This window comes from Fundulus heteroclitus, chromosome 5 (genome assembly GCF_011125445.2).
Source record: "Fundulus heteroclitus isolate FHET01 chromosome 5, MU-UCD_Fhet_4.1, whole genome shotgun sequence".
Taxonomy (NCBI): Eukaryota; Metazoa; Chordata; class Actinopteri; order Cyprinodontiformes; family Fundulidae; genus Fundulus; species Fundulus heteroclitus.
The window spans coordinates 25,798,406-25,823,772 of record NC_046365.1 but is presented as its reverse complement, the minus strand read 5'-3'; the positions used below and the strand labels follow the sequence as shown (position 1 = coordinate 25,823,772).

Genomic DNA, 25,367 nt, shown 5'->3' with positions numbered 1-25,367 from the left:
GATGCAGAGGCTGACCAGACCGCTCCATTGTCAGTCACCGATAAATAAAGACGCTGACACTACAGGCGCCGATGATCACACTTAGGAGAAAAGAAGAATATATGTGGCTGGCTTCCTGGAGTATCTTCGTCCTGGCGATGAAGTGGCAGCAGACAGAAGCTTTACCATTGGAGATCTGCTGTTTGAGAGGAGCTTTAACCTTGTTCTACCAGCATTCACTCATAAAGAAGGGTAGTCCCCTGATGAGGATGTAACTGCCACAAGGAGGATTACAAATGTCCACATACATGTGGAAAGAGTTATCAGGAGGCTCAAAGTATTCATAGTAATTTCCCAGACTGTAACCATCAACTTGGTTTATAAAATAGAAAAAATGTTTAGAATCTGTGCAGCTCCTGTGAGCATGCAGGGGGAATCATACATGAGGAAGCACAGAAGTCTAAATGTCAAAAAGATCCTGATTAGTTAAATTTTACTGTAAACCAGAGGAATTATAATTCCTCCATAAAGGAATTATAACACAAGAATGTGTTTTGGATTTCTGCTTTTAAATATTCTTTATTTAGCACCTTGAGGTTTTACATTTTGGAATTACTTTCCATTTTTAAAAACTTTAAGTATTGTATATCCTTATTTCCAGACTATTTAGATGTTTACTTAAACAAAAATTGTGTCCAACTAAAATGCGTCTTAATAAATTTTGCAATCCATTTCACTTTCTCGTGTAATTTGCATTTATTCATATTTTGATCAAGTGGATGTTGATTTAGCACATGTAAAGAACTAAAGTGTATCTTATGTACATTTCACTTATAGCATATTTGTAGGCCATTTAATTCTTTGTGGTGCAGGAAACATCCATCATTCAGCCTTTTGGGGACGCTCATCTGTGCAGGACAATCCAGTCAGACCTTTGGCCATAGCAAACTGCACCTTTTAACAAAGTTAAAGAAACAGTTACTTTTTATATTACAGTCCTTGGTGTCATATTTATATAAAAATATGGATTATAGTCAGTGTGCATTTGCAAAAAAAAAAACAGAGGGGGGGATCATTTCAAAAGTTTTATTAATGAATAAAAAGTTTGATTAATAATGGTTAGCTAGCACGGTGCTCTTTCAGGTAGCTAGCTAGATCCTGTAGGTTAGACTATTGTTTTCAATCTTGCGCCATCTACTGTCGGGACTCGGGAGTGGGTATTAGTTTACTTTAACCGCTTTGAGCAGAACATGTAATAATACTCTTTAAAACAGACAACAAAAAATTAAATTAACAAATGTGAAGGACACAAGAGATGTATTTATATTAGGGCTGTCAAACGATTAAAATTATTGAATTTGAATCGATTAATCACATAATGTCGATAGTTAACTCGAGATTAATCGCAAATTAATCGCACGTTTTATCCTTTTATTTCTGCAAGTGTAATAGCCTGTTTGGGCATTTTAATATGCAATTTTGCAATAACTGACACTAATAAAATACATGGTTGTACAAAAAATATTTTTATTTTGTTATTTTTCAAGCACCTTTGAAAATTGGAATGAAAACATCCTAGTGCCAAATGTTAAACTCTGGACTATGATGGCTAAATGACTAATCATGACGCCCTGATGTTTACACAATGTGTAAATACATTTATAAATAAATACCATGCCGATATATTTTTGTGCCTCTCAAACAAAGATAGACATGGTATTAGGCATATACATATAAATTAATAACAATTTTACATTCCAATAAATTCACAAGTTTTATCTCTCTGAGCTTTCACACCAACAACAATATTTTTGCTTGCTGTTTATATCCATATTCATACAGTTTAAGCCTGGAAAAAGGTTTTAAATTTCCAGGTAATTTCAGTCTTACACTTTGCTTGCAACTGGGCAGGAGCCTAATACCCTGAAAGAGACTGTTTAGGAACTGTTTAGTAACTCCAGGTCCTTCGTTTGGCAACGTAATTCAGCCTTAGTTTGTCAAATACAGAGAAAACAAATTACTGCTCAAAATGGTGATCTGCACCAAGTAATCTACTTTCAGCAGTTATCACCGGTTATTGCACCCTAAACTGCAGAAAATACGTGCAGAGTTGCTCTGTCTGCCTTTACTACCGTCGGCTCCTATGGCGGAGGGATATTTCAGCTGGATACAAAGTGTCTAGTGAAGGCAGGTCTCTTAATAACCGCTGTTTTGTCACTTATTTTAGAGCCCAAATAAGCGATTTCACTTTCAGAAACGTGCCCAAAAAAACGCAACCCATGACTCATGAAATTTACAAGCGCCTTTAGGATAAAACAAGCTCAAAGTCTCATGAAATAAACAATTTGTGCAACAGTCTCTAGCGCTCTTGAAACTACGGAAAGCGCCGAGGGTAAAAGAAACACAGTCCGGAGAGCACGGCGGGGAAAAAACATTAGTGAACGGTGTGTGTGTATTGACGCGCAATTAACGGCGACAAAAAAAATCGAGGGAGGGACGTCACAAACAGGGGGGGGGGTAAATCCCCCCCATCCCCCTGGCAAATCGCACCCAGATTATAGTTTATAGTGACAACGTAAACTATCCATTTAAATTTTAAATTTCAAGACTAAACATTAGGTGGGCAGAATGTTTTGATATCCTCGTATAACATCAGTTAAATTCCAAACATTACAAAATTAACTGACCAGCAATCTAATCACAACGAGGCAACAGCTAGGATGTTTTGAATGAGACAATTCATCAGCCTACCTTCCGTAAGTCACCGCTGCCTGACTGAAGAACTTCCCCTGGAGCCGCAGCATCAGAACGCTTCGGCCGTCTCGGTGGAGCCGGTTGATGTAGTCAGGATCCAGCAGAGTGGACGTCGGACTTGCTTTGGCTTGAATGGACATCAGCCTCCATGAATACCAGGTTATCCTTGTTGATACTTATTAACACCGATCCAACTTTTCCACTGGGAAGGTTCGCCTCGGTAAAGTCGCAATGCAGAGCCGTCCGCACCAAGTGACGACACAAACAGGTTAAAATGTCCTCGTTCGTTAAACGAGGCCACTTCTTCATGTCATCCTCTCAGTCATTAATAGTTTGAGGCTGTGGCACTGACCTGCCACTGCGATTGCTCTGCAATTTTTGACAATGTTGCCGAGACAGTTGATCATTTCAGTCAAACTAATGTTATTTGGCCGAGGGAGGGCTAAAACGGAAGTGCCGCACAAAAAACGGAAGTTGGACCCGTAGTGACTTCCGCGTTCGAAAATAAGGTGGATAGAGGGATGAAAAATTTTCAACAGATAGCCTTTGCAAACCAAAGTTCAACTCATATCAGATTTTAATAGTGGTATTCTTTATTAATACAAATATTGTTTGTATTTAAAATACTAAGCATAGACTCTAAAACAAATTGAAAGAGGTTAACAAAGGATATCTGATATGCAATGAAATTACATATTTATGATAAAAATATATCAAATAACATAATATTCTTTCCATTAACAGTTCTTTGTCCTTTTGGGGCTGTGCGATTGCTTATTTTGTGCACTTGAGGGGAATAGGTTTTTTCAGGAGTCACTAAAACAGTGCCCCCTAGAGTCACTGAATGTCGTGGAAAATGTAACACTGGACTTTATCGACGACACCTTTGATTCTTCATCAGCCGTTCTAATTCCCTCAGAACTAGTGGTGTCAAAAGTACACACATTTGTTACTTAAGTAGAAGTATTGATACTGCAGTTTAAAAACACTCTGGTAAAAGTTGAAGTATCAACTTGACCTCTTTACTCAAGTAAAAGTGAAAAAGTATGTGCTCCAAAAACTACTTAAAGTATAAAAGTATAAAGTAACCTTTAAAAAAATGCCACTATCTGAATTGAAAGCTTAATTTAAACACTGATTAGTTCTACATGTGGCCCAAGACACAACATAATCATTAACCCATTAGTCAAAGACAAAGTCACTCAAGGAGCATGTTCTCTCTCAAACTTTATTGGAATTCAATTCCAAACAGAGGTAGTATTCAAGCCTGCAGAACTGCCAGAACATGAATGTGTGAGTTCCATCAAATACCTAAGGTAAACTATACCCTTTGGTGCAAAAACATTCTATGTAGTTTGTGTGGAGAGGGGGAGAGAGAGAGAGAGAGAGAGAGGGAGAGAAAAGAAAGAAAGAGAGAAAGAAAGAGAGAGAGAAAAAGAGAATAGCTATAGCATAGCTAACCAATGAGTGTTTGCGTTATATGACTCATCCAATTACACTAGTTGTCACTAGGTGTGGATGGCGCCAATGATCTGCATTGGATGGCGCACATTACGTGAAATAAATATTTATAAATTTTAAACTGAAGCCAAGAGTAACAAGTAACGTTTGTTTTAAAAATGTAAGGAATAGAAAGTACAGATACTTGTGTGAAAATGTAATGGAGTAAAGTATAGATACCTAAAAAGTGTACTTCAGTACAGTAACGAAGTATTTGTACTTTGTTACTTTACACCTCTGCTCAGAACATGCAACAGCCTATTAAAGGCCTTTCTGTCAAACTCAAAGCAACAGCAGTCTTCAAAACAGTTGAACAGTAGCAATGACCAAATGGATAATAATAACATTACTACTGGTATAGGATCATGATTTTAAAATAATTAAATTACTTCACTGAATACCAATATGTATTAGTGGTATTTTAATGCAAGCTGATGAAAAAACAAAACAAACAGACAAGAAAACAAAATCACTCACAAAACCTATTGGTTTCTGATTAGTGTAACCAATGACTGAACAGATACGGGGGGTTGCTCCACGCAGCCAATTACTAATGCGCCTGGTATTTGACAAGGTAGACAACCCCCTTTTACTCCACTCTCATTGGTTGTGCTGCCTTAAATCCCGCCTTCCCTCTTCCTGATTGGCTGTTTTCTATTGCGTATGTGCGTGCGTGCTTGGAGCGCGAGAGATTTCAGTTTTGAGAATACTGGGACACTGCCGTTACCACAATTAAAACTAGACTATGAAACTAGTCCCAGTTAAGAAACTAAATATTATCTGAAAGGTTGCTGAGTGCAGTTCTGAAAAGAAGCAGGACATAGTTTTGAGTTGTTGAACTTGAGAAATGTAAGCAACCAACGTTAATATCTCAAAATAGCATTTAATTCTGAAGTATAACACATCTTAAATTAGATTAAATGGGCTAAAGAGAGCAACTACAACCCAATTGTACATTTGTTGAAATTTGAATATTTGAAATCGTGTTAGTATTAGTTACACTTCTACTTTCAGTGCAGAGTAAATACAATAGATGTATCTGTCAAATGTATAATTGAATGTATAATTTTGGCGTTTTATATTTCAGACAGAGTATCTTGGATAAAAAAATGAGGGTGGGGTTTATCTCTGTGCATTTCTATATATTCTAAAGAAAATACAGGATAAATCTAGACAACAGACATATTGTGACTATATTTTGTTTAATTGGCACATATTTGTGCACGTTCTTTTCTGCACATGTGGCATCTGTGTCCGAAGCGTTTCAGCTGTTGTAATGAATTGTTTCTCAACATGAGCTCAGTGGATGCAGTCGTGGGTTCAGAATGCCTGTCTGAAAAGTTAAATCTGAACTGTTTCTCTTAATCTGAGTTTTAAAAAAACAAAGTTCAGTATGCAAATATATAAAGGATATCTGTAGGGATTTACTAACTTATTAGCAATTTGCTTGACAGAAGACATGGACTGGTCATGAGACTGCCATATGGCAGGCTTATGTCTTACATGAGAGTGCATATCTAATGGTACATGACTATTTTAGCTGCAAATGTCTGTTTTTTGGTGCAATATCTACATAGGTGTATAGAGGCCCATTTTCAGCAACTATCACTCCAGTGTTCTAATGGTACAATGTGTTTGCTCATTGGCTCAGAAGGCTAATTGATGATTAGAAAACCCTTGTGCAATCATGTTCACACATCTGAAAACAGTTTAGCTCGTTACAGAAGCTACAAAACTGACCTTTCTTTGAGCAGATTGAGTTTCTGGAGCATCACATTTGTGGGGTCAATTAAACGCTCAACATGGCCAGAAAAAGAGAACTTTCATCTGAAACTCGACAGTCTATTCTTGTTCTTAGAAATGAAGGCTATTCCATGCAAGAAATTGGAGATTTCCTACAACGGTGTGTACTACTCCCTTCAGAGGACAGCACAAACAGGCTCTAACCAGAGTAGAAAAAGAAGTGGGAGGCCGCGTTGCAAAACTGAGCAAGAAGATAAGTACATTAGAGTCTCTAGTTTGAGAAACAGACGCCTCACAGGTCCCCAACTGGCAGGCATCTTCATGAAATAGTACCCGCAAAACACCAGTGTCAACATCTACAGTGAAGAGGCGGCTGCAGGATTCTGGGCTTCAGGGCAGAGTGGCAAAGAAAAAGCCATATCTGAGACTGGCCAATAAAAGAAAAAGATTAGGATGGGCAAAAGAACACAGACATTGGACAGAGGAAGACTGGAAAAAAAGTGTTGTGGATGGATGAATCCAAGTTTGAGGTGTTTGGATCACAAAGAAGAACGCTTGTGAGACGCAGAACAAATTAAAAGATGCTGGAAGAATGCCTGACGCAATCTGTTAAGCATGGTGGAGGTAATGGCCCACCACCTGTCGGAGGGGCCAAAGGGGTCGGGTGCATTATGCAAGGGGTAGCAGTAGAGGGCGGGGACCTTGGCGTTCCGATCCTCGGCTACAGAAGCTGGCTCTTGGGACGTGGAATGTCACCTCTCTGGTGGGGAAGGAGCCTGAGCTCGTGCGCGAGGTTGAGAGGTTCTGACTAGAGATAGTCGGACTCACCTCGACTCACCGCTCTGGCTCTGGAACCAGTCTCCTCGAGAGGGGCTGGACATTCTTCCACTCTGGAGTTGCTCTTGGTGAGAGGCGCCGAGCTGGGGTGGGCATACTTGTTGCCCCTCATCTCGGTGCCTGCACGTTGGGGTTCTCCCTGGTGAACGAGAGGGTGGCCTCCATCCGCATTCGTGTGGGGGGACGGGTTCTAACTGTTGTTTGCGCTTATGTGCCAAACAGCAGTTCAGATTACCCACCTTTTTTGGAGTCCTTGAGAGGGGTACTGGAGAGTGCCCCTCCTGGGAACTCCCTCGTTTTGCTGGGAGACTTCAACACTCATGTGGGCAATGACAGTGGGACCTGGAGGGGCATTGTTGGGAGGAATGGCCCACCTGATCTGAACTCGAGTGGTGTTCTGTTGTTGGACTTCTGTGCTCGTCATGGATTGTCCATCACAAACACCATGTTCAAGCATAAGGGTGTCCACATGTGCTCTTGGCACAAGGACACCCTAGGTCGCAGTTCAATGATCGACTTTGTTGTTGTTTCATCGGATCTGCGGCCGCATGTCTTGGACACTCGGGTGAAGAGAGGGGCGGAGCTCTCCACTGACCACTACCTGGTGGGGAGTTGGCTCCGAATGTGGGGGAGGAAGCCGGTCAGACCTGGCAGGCCTAAACGTATTGTGAGGGTTTGCTGGGAACATCTGGCAGAGTCCCCTGTGAGACGGATCTTTAACTCCCACCTCCGGGAGAACTTTGTACACGTCTCGAGGGAGGCGGGGGACATTGAGTCTGAATGGACCGTGTTCCGCGCCTCTATTGTTGAGGCGGCTAGACGGAGCTGTGGCCGCAAGGTTGTCGTGCATGTCGCGGCGGCAACCCTCCAACACGCTGGTGGACCCCAGCGGTGAGGGAAGCCGTGAAGCTGAAGAAGGAGTCCTATCGGGCTTTATTGGCCTGTGGGACTCCGGAAGCAGCTGATGTGTACTGGCAGTCAAAGCGGTAGGTGGCTCGGCAGGCCGCCGAGGCTAAAACACGGGCGTGGGAATAGTTCAGAAAGGCCATGGAGAAAGACTTCCGTACGATTTCGAAGCAATTATGGTCCACTGTCCAGCGTCTCAGGAGGGGGAAGCAGTGCGGTACCAACACTTTTTATAGTGGGGGTGGTGTGCTGCTGACCTCGACTCGGGACGTTGTGCGTCGGTGGGCGGAATACTTCGAAGACCTCCTTAATCCCACCAACACGTCTTCCATTGCGGAAGCAGAGCCTGAGGACTCTGGGTCGGGTTCTCCCATCTCTGGTGCTGAGGTTGCCAAGGTTGTTAAAAAGCTCCTCGGTGGCAGTGCTCTGGGGGTGGATGAGATTCGCCCTGAGTACCTTAAGGCTCTGGATGTTGTGGGGCTGTGTTGGTTAATGCGGCTCTGCAGCATCGCGTGGACATCGGGGGCAGTTACCCTCGATTGGCAGACTGGGGTGGTGGTGGTCCCCCTATTTAAAAAGGGGGACCGGAGGGTGTGTTCCAACTATAGAGAAACCACACTCTTAAGCCTCCCTGGTAAGGTCTATTCGGGGGTTCCGGAAAGGAGGGTCCGTCGGATAGTCGAATCTCGGATTCAGGAAGAGCAGTGTGGTTTTCGTCCTGGCCGTGGAACACTGGACACGCTCTACACCCTCAGCAGGATTCTGGAGGGGGCATGGGAGTTTGCCCAACCAGTCTACATGTGCTTTGTGGATCTGGAGAAGGCATTCGACCGTGTCCCCCGAGGGATCCTGTGGGGGGTACTCCAGGAGTATGGAGTACCGGGACCTCTAATAAGGGCTGTCAGGTCTCTGTACGACCGGTGTCAGAGTCTGGTCCGCATTGCCGGCAGTAAGTCGGACTCGTTTCCGGTGAGAGTTGGACTCCGCCAAGGCTGCCCTTTGTCACCGATTCTGTTCATAACTTTTATGGACAGAATTTCTAGGCGCAGCCAAGGTGTTGAGGGGATCCGTTTTGGTGGCCTTAGGATTGCGTCTCTGCTATTCGCGGATGACGTGGTCCTATTGGCTTCATCAGGGCGTGATCTACAGCTCTCACTGGAGCGGTTCGCAGCCGAGTGCGAAGCCTCCAAATCCGAGACCATGGTCTTGAACCGGAAAAGGGTAGAGTGCCTTCTCCGGGTTGGGGAGGATGTGCTGCCCCTAGTGGAGGAGTTCAAGTATCTTGGGGTCTTGTTCACAAATGAGGGGAAGATGGAGTGGTAGATCGACAGGCGGATTGGTGCAGCGTCTGCTGTGAAGCGGGCGCTGTACCGATCCATCGTGGTGAAGTGAGAGCTGAGCCGAAAGGCGAATCTCTCGATTTACAGGTCGATCTACGTTCTACCCTCATCTATGGTCACGAACTTTGGGTCGTGACCAAAAGAACGAGATCCCGGATACAAGCGGTTGAAATGAGTTTTCTCCGTAGTGTGTCTGGGCTCTCCCTTAGAGATAGGGTGAGGAGCTCAGTCATCCGGGGAGGACTCAGAGTAGAGTCGCTGCTCCTCCTCGTCGAGAGGAGCCAGTTGAGGTGGCTCGGGCATCTGGTTAGGATGCCTCCTGGACGCCTCCCTGGTGAGGTGTTCCAGGCACGTCCCACCGGGAGGAGACCCAGGGGAAGACCCAGGACACGCTGGAGGGATTATGTCTCCCGGCCGGCCTGGGAACACCTTGTGATTCCCCCGGAGGAGCTGGCCCAAGTGGCTAACGGTTGATCCGGTTGAGGGGCTCCGCTGCTCCCTCCTCCCACACGCGGTGGTGCATTTAGGGACCGTCAAAAAACTTTTGAACCAAGCACTCTTAAGAAACAAAAGTTCATAAATTCCGTATCTTGTGACCACCTATGACAAAACTAATATAAAATCATGCCACTAAATAACATCTGTAGGGCACACTTGTTTTTATTCCATTTTATGCTTTTTTCAATTTTTAAAAATTTTTCAAAGACAAAAGTTGGCTGAAGTACTAGAACAATTTCACAAAGAATTTAAGTGAGTGGGTCACATGACCTGGAAGCTATTGAAGAAATATCAATTATTTTCATTATGAAAAATCTTTAAAAATAAACAAAGGCTTACAATGGAATAAAAATGAGTGTGCCCCATCTGACTAAAGTAGTAGAACAATTTTACATAGATTTGGAGTCAGTGGGTTACATGACCTGGAAGCTATTGAAGAAATATCAATTATTTTTATAATAAAAAATCTTTAAAAATAAGCAAAGGCTTAAAATTGAATAAAAACGAGTGTGCCTCATCAGGCTAATGTAGTAGAACAATTTCACAAAGAATTTCAGTGAGTGGGTCACATGACCTGGAAGCTATTGAAGAAAAGTCCCAATTTTTGTCTTTAAAAATTTAAAATAGCTTAAAATATAGTAAAAAAAGTGTGCCTTACAGTTTTTATCTATTGGCATCAATTTATATTAGTTTCATCTTAGCTGGTCACAAGATAAGGAATTTATTGATTTTTGTTTATCAAGAGTGCTTGGTTCAAAGGTTTTTTTCACAGTCCCGAACTGCACCACTGCGTGTGGAAGGAGGGAGCAGCTGTGAGACGCTGGCCGAAATCGGAGTCCTTCAACCGGATCAACCATGAGCTAGATCCTGCTGACTCCGCAGAGCTTGAATGTCCAATATCCAACTTCAAACCAACTTCACCGCGGTTGATACCTACATTTATTTGTTTATTATATTTTTGGTTGCAATTAATTGTATGCTTATTTATTTATTGAACATTTATTTATTTATGTATTTTTTTAAATATGGAAGACTTGGTCCTCCATACCAGTATTCTCAAAACTGAAATCTCTCCTGCTCCAAGCATGCACACACATGCACGCACACACGCAATAGAAAACAGTCAATCAGGAAGAGGGAAGGCGGGATTTAAGGCAACACAACCAATGAGAGTGGAGTTAATGGGGGTTGTCTACCTTGTCAATCAAAGACCAGGAGCGTTCGTGATTGGCTGCGTGGAGCACCAGGCCCCGCCCCCGCTGGCCCACAGCAGCCCTTCGGGCACGTCTCTCTCTCTCTCTTTTTTTGTAATGAGTAACTAAACCAACCATTGAAAATGTATCAGAGTAAAAGTATGCAATTGAGTTCGGAAATATAGCGAAGTAAAAGTAAAAGTTATCAAAAAATTTTATACTCGATAAAAGTATACAGTACTCCAAAATATACTTAAGTACAGTAGTGAATCCAAAAAAAGTAAAAAACAAAGCAACTGGACTTGTTTTCCGTAGTTGAAGATGTTTTGCTTCCTCTACAGGAAGCTTTCTCAATTCGAAAAGTCTGGAGTAATGATGAGTACAAAGCTATATACCACTGCCCAAACAAAGGCCTTGCAATGGCTTAGATAACATGCAAATTCAACAGAAACAGACCCACCCCTTAGTAATGGGGGGTTGTTAAAGCCATTAAGCCAGCAGATTGAACCGAAACTGGTCCACTCCTCTGTAATGGGGAGTCGTTAGGGTTGTTATTGGCCTGGCTTAAAGGAACAATGTTTTGATCACCCGAATGAGGGTGAGAGTTAAGGGGATGATCGGCCGGAATTAATCCTATAGCTGTGTTGTAAGTTTTTGAGAGTTGGAACCTAAGGCCTCCTCTGTTTAAGGTTGTTTTTTCTCTCTTAACATAGATGGCTTCCTTCACACCCCTTTCAAACCATCTGTCTTCTTTGTTTAAAATGTGAACATTTTGGTCCTCAAAAGAGTTTTCTTTGTCCTTAAGGTGTAAGTGGACAGCAGAGTCTTGTCCTGAGGATGTAGCTCTTCTGTGTTGAGCCATGCGTCTGTGGAGAGGTTGTTTGGTTTCTCCTATATAAAGATCAGAACATTCCTCACTGCACTGAACTGCATACACCACTCCGTTCATCTTAGGTTTGGGTGTTTTGTCCTTGGGATGCACCAGCCTCTGTCTGAGGGTCCTGTTTGGTTTGAAATGTACTGGGAATCTGAGAATTGAGAATCTTCAACAGTATACAGTAGTGAAGTATTTTTACTTCGTTACTATACAACACTGGTGACTACTATGTATTTTTACTCCTAAAGCTAAATAATATGTACTGGATTTTTTTCTGCAGTGTTTAAGAAATTCTTGATCATGTCTGTATTGGTGGTGCCAGCTTATCTAACACCATCTCAAACCTCCCCTTCATCAGTAAAATCATTGAAAAAGCTGTGTCTCAACAGTTAAATACCTTCTTAACACTGACCAGTTGCTTTGACATATTCCAGTCAGTTTTCCATGCTCACCACAGTACAGTGACTGCCCTTGTCAAGGTGTTCAGTGACATTCGTATAAATGCAGACCGTGGACGACTGTGGTAATATTGGACCTCCATGCAGTATTCAACAATGCTGATCATTCTATTCTTTTGGAGCACCTGGGAAACTGGGTCAGTGTAAAACTGAAGGTAATGCTTTTTTTATTGTCCAGAAAAAAACAGGCCTTCTAAATGTGACAACAGAACCCCCTGCTGTTTGCAGGGAATCCTGCAACAGAAAACATCTGACAACCACTGCTTTAAATTAGGGGTAAAAACCCACTTGTTTAGAGTTGCCTTTGAATGGTCTATTTAAACTGTTAACTGAAACATCATTAGTTTAAGTTTTTAGTCCAACTTTTCCCCATATACATTTAATATGTTACTGCAACAAACCTTTCCCTGTGTTTGTCTTTTGATATGTTCTATTCAAGTAGAACATACTTGAAGCGCTACGCTTTTCCAGGACTGAATGCTGCTTGTCGGGACTTTGATGCAATCAACTGGTTCCCTTATATAGGACATTTTTGACCACTCTGTATAATATGATTGAATTTGACTTTGTAAAGTGCCTTGAGATGACATGTTTCATGAATTGGTGCTATATAAATTAAATTTTATTGAATTCAATTCAACATACGAAATGTGCTATACAAATAAACTTACCTTGCCTTAGAAAGCATTCCATGTTATGTTCAAATTATGTTTTGTTTTTGTATTATGTTTTTGCATTCTAACCACTCATCTTTACCAGATCTAGATGCCTAAGTGGTACACGTATTACCAGCAGATTCTCTGTTTGTGTTAACAAGTGAATGGATGGATCTGATAAATTCGTCACTGAGAATATGTATTTGTTCTAATCCTCCTTAAAATAATTGATGTAAAACTGTTAAACGGTTGTGTTTATTTTGTCATTCTCATGTTGGGTTCTTAAAGTTGCAATGTACTATAGCCTCTATGAACTAAAAAAACCCTATATTTGTTACTACTAAGGTCAAAAAGCAGAGATATCCCTTTCTGTAGTTTATCAGAAAAAAAAAACGTGTGTGCACGGTCAGGACGTGTTTATCTGTGTTCTCACCTTAGACCTTCTAGTGGTGTAGTGATTTTCATGGTTGAAGTTTATTTTGTTGATCATTGACCTGCCTTGTATTGCTATGTCCACATTAAGATCAAATGGGGGTTCTTTCACATTAGATGCATACTCTGCCACTGCTTGGTAAACCATTACAGTAGCCTGGGGAAGAAGATATAATTCAGAGTAAAAAAAAAAAAGAACAGATTAAACAGAATCAAAATTTTAAATCATAAAAAATACATTATAGACATAACTTTGTTTATATATGTACAGTTTTGTATTACCTGAGTTGATCCATAGCCTCCATTCTCCTTCTGCTGTTGGCTGAGCCATCGCACAATAGGTTTTGCTTCTTCAATGGCCTTTGACAAAAGCATGCAAGAAACAATGCTGGATTTTGTTTAATGTTTCATCCAGATTTAGTCATTTTTGTGCTAATATTGGTCATTTTATTGAGAGTAGGCTAACAGCAAGGGGGCTGAGAGAAAGGGGTAAAACATGCAGCAAAGTTCCACAGACCAGTTAAACTCAGGTCAGCCACATGGATGACTAAGGCCTCAGTATGTGGGTCACATCTGCCACCCCTGTGCCCCTTGTGTGCCAAAAGTTAATTTTAGATTGTCTATTCACTAATTACAATGCATAATCAAACAATTTAATAATTAGGGCCTTGAAGCACAAGGCAGGAACAGAACATGGATGCAAAAAACAGCTCTCTATTCAAAGGGAGCAGAGAACCTGTTTTTGCTTTTTAATAATTATTCCACCTGGAAAAATGTATACTATAGCATAGGCTACTAAAAATTTTGAGAAACAATTTATCTCTGATAATAAATGGTGGAAATGGGCATACATTATGAGTACAATTTATATCTGATCTGAAAAAGCAGAGATTTCAAACTATAATCCAATATTTAACTAAAGTCTATTCAGGGGCGGTTTTAGACGAGTCAACAGAGGCCAGTACCCCTGTAGAACTGGTCAAGGCCCCTGTTATGGCCCCTGTACAAAAGACATAAAATTGAATCAAGTTCTTATGATGATAAGAACTTTTTCACCTTTACATTTTTTATTTTAATACTAATCTTAAGATTAATGTTTTTCACTTTTAGCCTAAGGAGTTTTGAGTTAGGATCCCAGTTTTCAGGGGTATGCAACCTGCAGTTCCAGAGACACAAGTGGCTCTCTGGCTCTGTAGCTCACTTCCTATATGAAACAATAAAATCTTGCAGTTTTTCCTGGTTTAATTATTTTTTTCAATGCCCTCATGAAAAAACATTGGCCCCACCCTGGCCCCCTTGGTAAATTTAGAACCACCACTGAGTCTATTAGTCACCATGCAGTGGCAAACTATTGCAAACATAAGTAAAACTATTGTAAAGGTCAGTTTGCTTTGGCATTTATTTCTCAAATGTTAGATAGGGAATTGGATTATATTGGATTTTCATCTCACCCCTCTTTAGATGCAAGTATTATTAATCTAAAATTTGAAGCATATATATCACAAGTCAAAGACTAGTCCCAAAACTCCCAGAGAGTTGACCACTAGGGTCTTCTACAAGCTAAACGATCTAATGTCTTTTAAAAAAAATTTTGGTGCATCGTTAGTCTTTGTGTGTAAAGAATTGAGAAACTTCTGTGCCATGGTCTGTTTAAGGGGAGGGACTCTTGCTGGGAAGGACTTATGTTTAAATCCTCCTGGTAATGTCTGACTGTATGCATCCTTGCCATAAGACTCATAAATTAATTAGAGCATGTGCACAAAAATTGACTTGACATGTTTTGTGTTATTCTGTTATTTGCCACGACACTCACCTCGTTCTTAACAAGTGCAAGTAGAGCATACGCAGTGGCCTCCCGTGTAATAATAATTCCCCTTGGAACTGGCCAGTGAGATCGATCTGTGAAAGACATCAACACATTATTACTACACCTTGTGTGTGATGAGCTTCTTGAAAATTTTCAGATTCCCTTTATTTATGTCTGTATTTTTATAAACTTTGCATTGTGAGGATTTGACATGAAATATTATGAAATAACACCTGGGGCAGCAAACTTGAAGAGAATCTCTCGGTTCAGTTTTTTATTCATTGCCAGGGCGTATGATGTCAGCGCCACAGCGTAAGGGTTGGTAAGGCTCCCCAGTCGCTGTTCCAGGTAGGTTTCTGCTTTTCTAATGCTGTTTGGAAGGCTCTTTTTAAAAAGCAAAGACAGTTGATATAAAAACATTATTTTCAATAAGTCAGTAAAGGTGATACAAAGTTGAGTAATGTACCAATTTACACCTTGCAAGAACTAGCTCTAAGTTCAGTATACTTATGTTAAAACTTTAATTTGTGTTTGTAGCACACTATCTGCAGAGCTTTCTATATTTCTATGTTTTCTATATTTATGATGAAACATACAGTGGATCTCAAATTATAAGCATGCCTGCTAATATGTAGGGTCACTTTAGATTTTTTTTCAACATTGATGTGAAAAAAGAATACAATTTGTCCAATAGCAACAAAAATAAATGATAGTGTTAATGATAATAACCCCTTATGGTCTGAGAAAAACCAACACAAAACACAAGTTACTTTTCTGCAGAGAAGGGCTGTCACGAATCGGAGACAGGAGGACCCAGTATTCAGCCAACAACAAGCGAGGTACGTGGAATAACCAGGTTTTAATGGAGGCGATCTTAAACAATACAGGGGCAGGCAAAACTCAGTGGTCAGAATTACAGTCCAAAATCCGGTACACGATAGGCAGTCCAAAACAGGCAGGGATACAACAGGGATAATCCAAGGGAAGAAAAACGAGTAAGCAGTCAGAACAGGGCAGGAAAAATCAGGTACGGGGTTCAGGCTGGCTCAGAAATCCGGAGGCAATTGGGTAATATCGACAGGACAAACCAAAAAGGGAATGCTGGACAAAACTCACCAAGGGCACAAAGGACAATGATCTGGCAGAGTGCAGAAGACAGAGGCAGATATAAGTAGGGGAGTGAGCAGGTGAACAGAGTGAAACTAATTACCAGAATGGGTGGAGCTGATCAAGGGGGGACAAAATGGCTGGAAGTAAACTGAAGCTGATTGGATAGTGACTGGTGAAGGGGAGTGACAGGAAGACAAAAGAATGCTGGCAGGTGATTTGAATAAAGGCTGGTGACAGAACTGATCAGAGCAGGCCAGAAGAAAGTACAAAATCAAACCACATTAAAACTCAAACTATTCCATTAACCAAAACTAATACATAACCTAAACCTAAGACAGAATTGATTACATGGAGAGAATTACTAAACCAAAACAGAAATTAAACTAGACTAATCCAGAACCAAAATCAACATAAAGACCAAACAGAACATAAGCAAATAATAAAAACCAGAGCTAATACTAAGACAGGAGAGTGAACTAATTAAAAAAACCAACATAAACTATAACAAAACCCAAATCATGACAAGGGCAGAGGAGCCAAAACGGAGAACAGCGCTCCCTGACAGTCTGGCTCATCTCCGCCGGGCTACCTCTGTCTTTCTGCCTTGATTGTCGGCCTTCAAAGAAGGATCAGGAGGTTACATGTGGGTCGGCATTAAAAGAGGGGTGCAGGTTTATTGAGGTAAGTAATCAGTCACCTGCGAGATTCACAGCTGGATAAGGCAAGACATTCCTTATCTGGGAGAACCTTTTGTTCTCCCTGTCTGAAGTTAAAACAACAAAACATTCCTGCAAGCCAGCTCTTGAAACAGACCAAATGCCTGTAACTTAATGAAAATAAAATGATTACATTCACATTTCTCTAACAATAATATCTTTAGGGGAAAATATGGATGAAATAAAATACTTTTATATCTTTAAAGAAACAAATACACACTTTATTGAAGCTACCACCTAAAACTCCAAAAGGACTTTTATCTTAAAACTCGACTACTTTATCTAGACATCACAGAAAGTTGTTGTCAAAGTAGCCCACAAACATGTCTAGTGTTGAAATTAATATGGGCCTGCTCCTGCTTATTTCTGAAGGCCTGTCTTACCCCGGTTAAAGATTTGATAGTAAAGGAGAAACAATTATCATGGGCAAACATTTAAAATATGCATATTTATTTCATTTGGAATTCCAAAGAAACAAAGAAAAACAGAAGCTTAGTTTCATTATGTTAACCACGTCCTTCTCTCAGCCATTGCAGCCTTTTTGTCTACCGTCTTCTTCGCAGACCCATCTTTTATCAGACTGACCAACCCCTCCCGACTAGTTTGGGGGTTTTGGGCACAGACACTGTGACTCCAGGTCCTATCTGCTTCCAAAACAAAGAAGCCTCTTATTATTTTCCATAAAATGCCTGATTGATGTAACAACTAATGATATTTTTCGATAACACTAGATAGAAATTAAAAGTTCTTGCAGCTCTTACAGGGTTTTTTTTGTCTCTTTGCAGTCTCCCTTAGCATTTTCAATTTTGTGGGAAATGGCCACTGTTTGTAATATCCCTGTGTTCTCACAATATATCTCATAATAGATGACTGTCTTCACTATGTTCCCTGACCTGGTTGAAAAGATCACATTATAATCGCTAGAACCTCCCGGCAAAGGATGGACATTTGCAAATGCTGGGAAAATCTGACTTGGACAGCTGTACTTTATCTTTAATCGGATTCACTCTACAGCTAGGCCCAAAATTATCCCTACCCCTGACTGGCCTAAAGTTAAAGTAACTTTATTTTACCAACCAGTCTGCTCTGACCGAACATAATATCAACGCCTTAGATTGGCCCCATCAGAATCCCACATTGGATTTGAAAGATAATCTGTCAAGGAAGCTAAAGATTGGTTGATGGCAAGGAGACCTTCCAACCCCCAAATTTTTGGGGCTCATCACCAAAAGTGATTCTCGTAATATCAGTGTAGACATCCGAAAAGCTAGTCAGCAATTATAAAAGGGGTTTTCTTGTTGTCATGCTCATAAATCTTTTTTCATTGATTATTGAGAAGGTTATAAATAATCAAAAATTATATTATTTCATATCAGACAAAAACTTCCTGACTAAATGGAAGTTATCTTCAATGTATATCTGCCAGTACTATGAAATTTTTTTTGGCATAACTGTAACTGACAGCAGGTTTTATAATGCTCTTTTTTTATCTTTTCCAAAAACCCAGCAATCTAAATGTGCCCACTTTAAGAGTCTCTTTACTTAAAACATTGTTAAGATATGTGACTCATCTGTTTTAAATTGCTGTTAAGTCAACAACAACAATTCAACACCGTGCCAAAGCATTGAGTATAGAAAATTAAATTTTCTATACTCATACATAATTTTCTATGTTTCCAAGTGTATTACTGAGCTATAATGTGATGAATTATTTTAATTTATGATAAAATAAATGGTTTCAAACACACAGTATAAAAAAACGAGACAATTATATGTATAGATGGGTTACTCACAGAAATACTGGAAGAACATATTCCACTTGACTCCCTCATGGCAATTAGGCAGAAAGCAGTCATGGAGGCATCTGAATCTACACCGCCCACATCACCCTGTACAATATTGGATACAAAACTTTTCTGTTTTCTGTTTGGTACACTATTTAAGATCCATTATTTGTATTAGTTTTACTTACTATCATATTTTTATCCCAAACTTCTCCAATTTCCACAAATACGCCATCAGGTTGCTGTGTGTGAAGAATCAGAAACTTGATGGCGCCACAGATCACGCTGGAATCAATGTGCACATGACCTGTGGCCATGGAAAACACCTTGGCAACATAGGCAGTCAGCCTTCCCAGTAGAGAGGTGAGAAGAGGACAGCAGAGAAAAATTATTTTCTTGTAAATCAACTTAATTAAAAATATTCTCAACTGTCACCCCTAAAATACCAAAAAGGCCTAAAATAGCAAATCCAAATTCAATTAGATGTGCTTTTTGAGCCTTTTGAGTAGATGTTTGGTGTGTTTGTAAAGGTAACACTTAAATTTCTTCAACTGGGCAGTCTAATTTATATGCTGGTAACCAGCTTTTAGTTCTTGAAGTTGGAACACACATAAATTATGCTTTTTTCCTCGCTTTGCTTTTTTTTCTTCGTTATGCAGCTTCAGACTGAAGCAAGGAAGTACTGCCTTAAAAAAAAGAGGATCCAAAAGAGACAAGTCTTATCTATGACAGGTTCGAATATGAGGTTAATAGCATAAAACACTCTTCTGGATCTTTTTTCTGTGAATACGACTAGGTGTTCGCCAACAGTTATCCTAATGTATCCGAACTGTGTCAAAATGGAGATCTATAGCAAGGTTATTATTGTTAACTTAAACTAACAAAATTACAAAAACTAGAAGAAAAAAAATTTAGTTAACTGAAATAAAAATTAAAACAAGAGCTTGCAACAACAACAATGAAAAGTGATAGTGTAATTATAGTTTACAAAACTAAAATTATTTGAATTTTCAGAGAAAATTTACTTAGTCTTCATTTGTGTGACTTTATCATAATGCATTATACAAAATCTATAATTTTTTTTCTGCGATTTTGTTACACACAACTTTTTCTATTTATTTTTTTCAGTATTTCCCCTGATAAGTCGTATTACATAAAAGAATAACACTATTACTGAAACTAATAAAAACAAAACTGAAACTACACATTTTCAAAATATAAAAATTAAACTAAACTAGCAAACAAGTACTAAAAACGAATTAAAACTAAAATAGAACTGAAAATCAGAAGTCAAAACTAAATATAAATAAAAACTAATCAAAATTTCAAAACCATTTAAATTATGATCCTGGCTTCAAAAGGCTGAACCTCCTTTTTACTTCTACATAGCGACATCTGTGGGGGCTCAAATGAAAGGTATTTTCCAGAGGAATCCTGTTCTATGCATAGATTCACTATCCCCATGACCGAAATACAGTAGTGGAAGAATAAACGTCTAACACAGAAAATTGGCTTTTACGCACAGACCCGTGCTAGGTGTAGCGCACTGATTTGCTACTGGATATTTAAATCCCCACAGCCACTACTGGCGGGATTTAAATATCCAGCCCCAGAGGTGATACATCTATGTGAAAATAATTTTAATGGCTACAACCTGCATGTCTCAGAATGAATGTCTGCACTGACTGGCCCGAGCAACATGCATGAAAAGGAGGAGGAGGGAGTTTCAGAAATAACCTATGAGTAATACAATTGGTTCTGGGGAAACTGCAGATCAATGCAACTGGTCACCAGAGGTGTCAATCATGGGAGGAGGGCCAAGCCAGGGGTCACCAACCATTTTGAGACTGAGGGCTGCTTCATTGAGGTTGTGTCTTATGAAGGACTACTAGTACTGATCTTTAAACTAGAAGAGTCGGAGTTCACCTTAACTTTATGTACAATAAATATTTTTTTGGGCCTTGTTATAACTCTTTTCATTTTTAAATCTATATAAATGCAAGTTTGATTAAACAAGAAGAGTAATGTGAAAAAATAATGTTTAAGATGCAGCTCACTGGTGGATTCTGCTTGTGGGCGCCACGTGTGGTTCTCATAGGCTACTTGGTGCCCACAAACACCAAGTTGGTGACAACCATTTTGAGACCAGAATCTTTAAAATAGAAGCCTACAGCAAAAACCACAATGCTTAGAAGTCAGAAATACTTTCCGCAAGGACAGCAATGTCCCCGTGACCACTAAGGGGTTAAAATGTGGCATCAAGTGTGTATCTCACCAGGTGGTGCTTTTAGACTCTGGAAAAATAGCAAAAGATCCATCAGGTTTATGATATTTAAGTTGCTTTCTGTAGCCTGCAAAAAAGTCAACAAAAACACTTAATTAATATTTACCTATCACATGAAACTGAAATTTAAGGAAATCTACGAGGTGTATTAAACATTTTTTGTTTAATATATTGCAGGTAACAATTTCTTTTTGTATCTGGGCCTAAAAAGGGGTCTATACAACTTACCAGTCTTAATGTATTGTATAGCTTCGTTGCGCTTTTCAAAGCCCACAGCTTCCCATTGGTTGGTTTTGTCCAAATAAATGGCAGCAATGACAGGCAGGGTCATGGCGGCCATGTTCTGCTCTCCACAACCACGAGGCTCGTTGATTAGAGTACCCATAGACTCCCCACTAATGGCATTATCCAACAACGAATTCATCTGCCCGATTCCTGTGTTTACAAAGTAAAAAGGTTTTTACCAGAATTTTGTCATTGGCAAACGGACACATGCATCTCCAGCTATCTGTGCTACTATCCCTGGCGTCTCTGCATATGGGGCTAGTAGAGCCAGGCCCCACAGGATGGCGCTTTGGAGCTCTATGTTCACAATAATCAGTGGGACAGGATTGTTTTTTATAGAGCAGTATTGTAAAAAAAACCCAAAAAAACAAAATAATTCTATTAAATAAAAATTTGTGTCCATATATCTAAGTCTGCCAAAATAATGACGAGGTCAGTAGGCTAAATCGACTTAAGGGGGCCTTGATTTTGGGGCCCACCAACATTTGTTTAAATGATGAAAATAGGGGATTACAGTGCGCATGCCCAACACAGATCATCCAATCAAAATATTTGAATTGCACGTTACATTTACGTTGTGCCGGGTATCTAGGCAAGGGTCATTTATTTGTATAGCACATTTCAATACAAAGGACAATGCAAAGTGCTATACACGATTAAGACAAAATAAAAATAAATGAAAACAGAATAAAAGTAAGTAAAAGACAGTTGGAATGAAATGTAGAACAATTTAAACAACACAAAACATTAGAAAATGGAAACAGAAAGAAATATTAATTTAATCTTGTCTTTGTGGTTGTCCTTGTTCACTCATTAAAGGATTGATGTGAATGTTTTCTGTTCAAAAAAATAATAATGTTAGTGAGGCTTTATTTGTAATTTTATGTATACAAATTGAATTACATTTAGCTTATATAACATGGATTTTCTAGTGTGTTGGTTTATGCTCATTTATCTGTTTAATTTAAAATTGATCAAAGTCAAGTTGTATGCATCACAAAAAAGTAGTTGCCGCTAACAGGTGTTGAGTTTTTGTGCCCCACTTAAATTATCATGACAGAGACGTCACTGGCTACTAGCATTATGTTTTAAACTGCAAGGTCCTTTAGGCTTGCATTCTATCACTGATGATCTTCCAATGGGATGAAGATTATGGGAAAGATTTCACTAATAATTAGATCTTTAACAACTTCTTAAATAGTCAAGTTTATGGTCTGTATATGGTTTATCATCTACTTGGGGACATGGTCAAAAAAATACTTTTCATCTCCACCCTTCTGCTCTAGGTAAAATCTGGTGGGAATTGATGTAGCACATTGTTACAAGAGCAATACACTCGTATTGAGTCGCTACAAATAACTTGACTTCTTTAGTAAATGTTCTTTAGAGAACATTTACTGCTGCAACATTATATGGATACAATTGAATCCAATATAATTAGTTTTTGTACATACTACTTTCTCTCACCTGTCAAAGAGATTAGGGTGTTCATAGGTGTACTTGGAACCAGATGGGCCATGGAAATGTTACTGTTAATAATTTCCACTTGTCTGCCGCCTATGAGATGAGACGTCAAGACAAAAGGTTAAAAAAATGGGAAACTAAACATTACAATTAGGATATTGCAGTGGTCTAAGTGTACCTTTTCCAGCAGGATATAGTGTTACTTTTGTTGATTCTGTCACTTGCACACCTTGAGGCTAGAAAAAAAATCAAGAAGGGAAAACCTTGTATTTAATGAATTACAACTCTGGGTGTCTAGTGTAACCAAGACATAAAGATAAAATAAAGATTTAGGCCTAACCAAAATTTTACCACAAGAAATCCATTTTAAAATTCATCATCAAAAAATTCTCAAGTGAGGGAATATTTTGAGACAGAGCTGGCAAAGACATAATTAACCAACACTGCCTTCATTTTAAAAGTTTATTGTAAGTTTAGCAGAGGAATGTTTATATATTAAAGAATTATTTTTGTTCTTTGACAATGTATTTTGGGAAAACCTGGTTAGTTTTAAACTAAGAGCAACATATATGCTCATGCCTGTTATTATGTTGCTCACATAAAACTAAGAACAACATGTGTAATTTTGCTATAACTTGTTTTAACTTGGGGTGGGAACCTATGACAATGTGTTGTGGGAAAGACTGATTCTGTATTCTGAGTTCGCAATGTTATTTTGCTTCACACACTGCTGAGATGTTGGGAATGTTTTTTGTTTTGGAAACATGTTATGGGTATAAAAAGGAGGGAACCGCCCTCAGTCGATGAAGTCTGCCGTGGTAGGATGCCCAGCCGCGTTGATGTCGCTCTAACCGGACTGACTGACTTTACAGTCCTGTACCATGGTAAGGGATGGAACATCACGCCTGTTTGAAAGCATGTTGCTTTAAGTGCTTGCTACTTTGTGTGTGTGAAGTGCTTGCTGTTTGTGTTGCTATATTCTGTGGGAATAATGAAGGACATAGTTATTCTGCCAGGAATAGTGTTTTAGAAGTGCTTGCTACTTTGCATGTGCGAAGTGCTTGCTGTTTGTTTGTTAAATATGGGCACTATTATCCTAATAGAAATAGTGTTTGTGTTTTCATTTGCGTCTTGCCGATCTCTTCCGGACCTGAATAAAAATTTCATAAAACATTTTGGCGTTGTTGGCAGGATTGAGAAGAGACTGCAATATACAAATATGGAAGTGAAGATAATCCCGAGGTGGGAACAGCTTCTTTTTAAGGAGATAGTGCTGGGTGTGCGCGGTAGTGGAGGAAGACCGGAACCGTGGGGTGGTCCACTGCAGGCAGCAGGACCCAAAGACTTATTGGCAGTGTTGCAGAAAATTAAAGTACAAAAAAAAAAGGCTCCGGTGACCAGATTGCAGTGGCGTTTGTGGATCTGTGCCACTGCATTGAAACAATAGTATGAAGCCGGCCAACAATTAAAAATTCAGCAGTTAAAACACAAGCAGGAAATGATAGAGCTGTAATCTGCTGAGTCGCTGTGTCGACAGCATCTGAAAATGTTGAGTAACCAGCTGGAACAGATAACTAGTGTTGCAGTAAAGATGTAGCTAGGGTGTCTGTGGTAACAAGAAAGAAACAAAAAGTTCCTTAGGAAAAAGCGCAAGCTGTCTGTCTGATATGTTGTTTTTGTCATATCCTGTCGGTTAAAATGGGTTCATTGTGTGTGAATGAGTAAAGGAGTGTGCTTGAATCCGCGGAGTGTGTGTGTAAATGGGACTTTGTCTGTGAGTAGTTTTATGTGTGTGTAGATTTATGCGTATTAGGGAGCTGAGAATAGTTCCTGAGCGTAAGAGACTTAAGGTGGAAAATTACTGGAGTTTTGAGTTAACTCTCGAGAAACAAGTAAAAGTGTTCAGCATGGAGGGAGCGTTTAATCAGGATATTCGTGAAAATCAATAGGATTGTGCAGCATGGATATCAGTGGGAGCATGGATATCAGTGGGAGGACAGATTGAAGATTTTATGCCCCCCCCCCCCTTGCTGGATAGAGTTCTGCGTGCAAACAACAGCTGGTCAAGGCAGTTATATTGAAAAAAATAAATAAAAAACGGTTATTACGGTGAGATTTTGTTAAAACGTATAGTAAAACAGTATATTAGGCGCAGGAGACAGGTTAGAAGTTAGGAAAAGTTGCTGGCTTTTTGGCAGAGAATTGGACATTTGTTTGAAACATTAAAAAAAAAACAATAGAACTGCTCTACAGCATTATCGATCAGCTATGCTTACTGTGATGCTGGGAGCTCCAGATGCCTCGATGAAAATTATTAAAACTAGAATTATGGAGCTGCGCAATCTGGGAAAATGGGGCGAGCGAGAGGAACGCACCCCAGAAGGTCAACAAACTTAGGTTTGCGGGCCGCAAACGGACCAGGAGAAATGAACAGGGTCCGTCATGTTTTATGTTATGGAAGGCACTCATAAGTGCTAGGGTGCCTGCAGCAGAGAGATTAATGGGTTATCTGGTGCTGAGTTGAAACAAAGATGTCAAAAGAAAGACATAAAAGTTAACTGTGCTGGATTTAGTGCTGGGCTGAATCCATTAAATCCTTTGGCCCAGATGTTGCGAGAGGCAATGCCAAAAAAAAAAAGGATAAAGTGTCTTTAAACCTTTTTCCGAGGTTGTTTAAAAGGTTTTGGAAAATTTAGACATCTTAACCGAAAGGCAATTCATCCAACACATGAGTTTTGTTTTGT

The 25,367-nt window shown here is 39.7% G+C and overlaps 1 protein-coding gene across 2 annotated transcripts in view; it reads right to left on the bottom strand.

The window, feature by feature from the left end:
• LOC105936763 (complement C3) overlaps nt 1-25,367 on the bottom strand; it is a 119,051-nt gene that overhangs the window by 14,877 nt on the left and 78,807 nt on the right. For both annotated transcript variants that reach the window (XM_036137295.1, XM_036137294.1), the window contains exons 24-33: nt 22,802-22,859; nt 22,627-22,716; nt 21,103-21,309; nt 20,866-20,941; nt 18,779-18,938; nt 18,600-18,695; nt 15,214-15,364; nt 14,987-15,072; nt 13,456-13,533; nt 13,175-13,330 (exon numbers count right to left, since the gene is read on the bottom strand). In XM_036137295.1, coding sequence (XP_035993188.1) covers nt 13,175-13,330; nt 13,456-13,533; nt 14,987-15,072; nt 15,214-15,364; nt 18,600-18,695; nt 18,779-18,938; nt 20,866-20,941; nt 21,103-21,309; nt 22,627-22,716; nt 22,802-22,859 — 1,158 coding nt within the window. The remainder of the gene's footprint in view (nt 1-13,174; nt 13,331-13,455; nt 13,534-14,986; nt 15,073-15,213; nt 15,365-18,599; nt 18,696-18,778; nt 18,939-20,865; nt 20,942-21,102; nt 21,310-22,626; nt 22,717-22,801; nt 22,860-25,367) is intronic.